The following is a 2752-nucleotide window of genomic DNA, read 5'->3' on the forward strand; positions in this document are numbered from 1 at the left end:
AAATTAGAAGGGGAAGCAGTGATTATTATTTGATTGCGTAGACGTTTCGCTCCTGGTAGTATGCCAAGTACGACAAAGAGGTTATATTCCTATTTACCCTACCGTTCCGTGTCAGACGCAGAACAATAAAACTACACATTGTTAAGCGCTTATTGATATCGTTCTCATTTTTATTATGGATGTATCTTTTAACAAAAACTCGTTAGCAGTTAATTGTGATTAAGAAAACAAAAGTATAAAACAACTTTTATTTGGATACAGCATCGAGCCATGACCATTACCTACCTGCGTACACACTTTGCCCAAGTTCCATTATCTCTTCCATGGCGCTGACATGCACAAACTTCCCCAGTGCCTGCCCATGAATGTTGTAGACCACGATATAAACGTAGTCAAAGCCATCCCATGGTGCAAGGATCTTCTCGTTTGGTTTGAGATTGCCGGAATCCGTCTCTACAAAGGGTACACAAAATAAAACTTTCTGAAAACCGACATATTCGGCTCACTTTTCTTTATGCCATTCGATATTATACATCCCGTGAAAACATGTAACAGTTTATCATTCGTAATAATCTTGCACACACAAATGCATGATATTCTAAGCAAAAATATTTTTTTTTTAAATAGGCAAACCCTAGTTGATGTTATACTAGTCCCCTTTTACTTCTCTGTCTCTCAGTGTTGATTACTCTAAAAACACGCCTTTGATAAATCCACGTATAATTCATCATGGGTTTAAATTCTTGGCTGTTTCTGTAGACAAACTAGAAGGTAACGGGGTGGAACATTGATACGTACACGGATCTTTCATCCACGAAAAAATAAGGTTGCTTCCTTACTTTGCTAGTTTATGGGAGACTTTGGAGAAATTCGAGGGTTACGTAAAGGACATGACCACCCAAAAGACGTTGGCACCGTGCTGGCCTCTGAAAACTCTGAGGCCCTGGAAGGTTTCCGGACATAAATGACAGAATCATCGATGACAGGGTGAACAGAAAGTCATGCACGATAGCGATTATCCAAAAACATGCGTCAAATGCAAATGAAGACTCGATAGAACCGATGAAACAACTCACTTTAAAAATCCCAACATAGTAAAGGGGAATTTCAATTTTTAAAAAACCCCGGAATAGGCAGTACGTTGGTGGCATTCGGAATTACGATATAACAGAAAGAGTCGAGAAACCTGTAAAATTGTATAAAGATCACAAATTCGCTGAGATGAACCCTTGTTTCAAGAACCACTCAAGAACATGCTGGACGTAGAAGAATCCAAGGGACCAAATTGGCTACATATTTAGAGAAAAGCCCTAATAACGTGATAAAAGTATATGCTAGGAGCAGATTGTGAAAGTGATTATCAGTCGTGGCTCGAATGCATGAAATCAAACTGAAGAAACTAAAGAAGAACACAATCAAAATCACAGCTAAACCTACTATATACTGATAAAGAAATTAGACGACATCAGGTTGAAAATCTGAAAATCCGAAAATCTGAAAAAAAGCAGAAGAAAAATGGCTCAAAAATGAAGAGGTCTTTAAAAAGCAGACGGTGCATTATTTTGCCTGCCACTAAAGGGAAAGATCAAGAAAATGTAGCAATCAACATTGCATTATCTAACAAACCGCCTCTAACAGCAGGCAATAAACAGCGCTTTCAAACTGGATTAAAAACAAGTGACACAGAGGTAAAAAGATAAGACTATTTAATCTTTAAAAAACGTTCAACGGGATACAACCTGTGTTCTCTAATAGAAATATATCAGCCAACGCAAGCAGCCGAAACATGGTGTCTAAAAAGAATGCTCAAAACCGTACGGACACAGAAGAAACCAGCCTGATAGCAGTGTTCGAAATGCAAAATATGAAAGATTTCCAATCAGAACCGCAAGGAAGAGGCAGATGTGATTCTGTGGCCATATAAATAGAACAATTAATGGACTTGAAACAATGCTTTTGTGTGGGAAGTTAAAGGAAAAGAAGAGCAGACGAAGACAGACATAAAGCTCACTTTTGATATCCTTGTTTGGAAGAGGCATCTTCTTTACGGCGCCAAATCCTTGAACGTAGCCTGTGTGTTGTTCTTCTGGTCTTGTAGGGCACGCTTAAAAATGTTTTTAAAAAACCCCCAAAACTGGCTTAGAAAAGTCCAGGCCAAAGTAACAAAAGAAATGTATATTATAACAAAACAGACAGACACTTGAGGTAAGAAAACCAATGGGAAAGACAAGACTAGTACCATGTCCTTAAATAATCTGGCCCAGCTGGTTGTGGTCCTGGAACGCATTAAGACATGAGTGACAGATGATGTTGATTATCTAAGAAGAGCACCAGTTATTTATTTTGGTGAAAAACAAATGATTCTGCACTGTACACTTCACAAAAAATTGACCTTTATGACGACACGATTACCAATTATGACAAATGATAGAATTAAACAAAACCCAATAAACAAAATTACTGAAGCACTAGGTAAAACTTAAGCTACTTTTGCCCACGATACAACATTATCTCTTTCTGTAGCAGTGTAATAAGTGAGATAACCTTGATTTTAACTCGTTTTTTTTTTGTCACCAAGTACAAGTATAATAATATGGTGATGACATAGTTTAAAGAAAAGCAGAGATGTAACTGTGTGTTACACACAAAGTGTTAACAATACAAACCAGAGAAAGTATGCAAACTTATCTCGTCTTCCTACGAAAGCTTCGTCCTGTTTTTATTTATTTACTTTTAATTTTTTGAATGGTGG

The 2752-nt window shown here is 37.3% G+C and overlaps 1 protein-coding gene across 1 annotated transcript in view; it reads right to left on the reverse strand.

Annotated features, from left to right (window-relative positions):
- The window catches only part of LOC101845608 (glutamine synthetase), a 20088-nt gene extending 17855 nt beyond the window's left edge, over window positions 1-2233 (reverse strand). The window contains exons 1-2 of the mRNA XM_005092854.2: window positions 2012-2233; window positions 286-453 (exon numbers count right to left, since the gene is read on the reverse strand). Coding sequence (XP_005092911.1) covers window positions 286-453; window positions 2012-2039 — 196 coding nt within the window. The 5' untranslated portion in view covers window positions 2040-2233. The remainder of the gene's footprint in view (window positions 1-285; window positions 454-2011) is intronic.
- Between the last annotated feature and the right edge of the window lie 519 nt (window positions 2234-2752).

This window comes from Aplysia californica, unplaced genomic scaffold, assembly GCF_000002075.1.
Source record: "Aplysia californica isolate F4 #8 unplaced genomic scaffold, AplCal3.0 scaffold00054, whole genome shotgun sequence".
Taxonomy (NCBI): Eukaryota; Metazoa; Mollusca; class Gastropoda; order Aplysiida; family Aplysiidae; genus Aplysia; species Aplysia californica.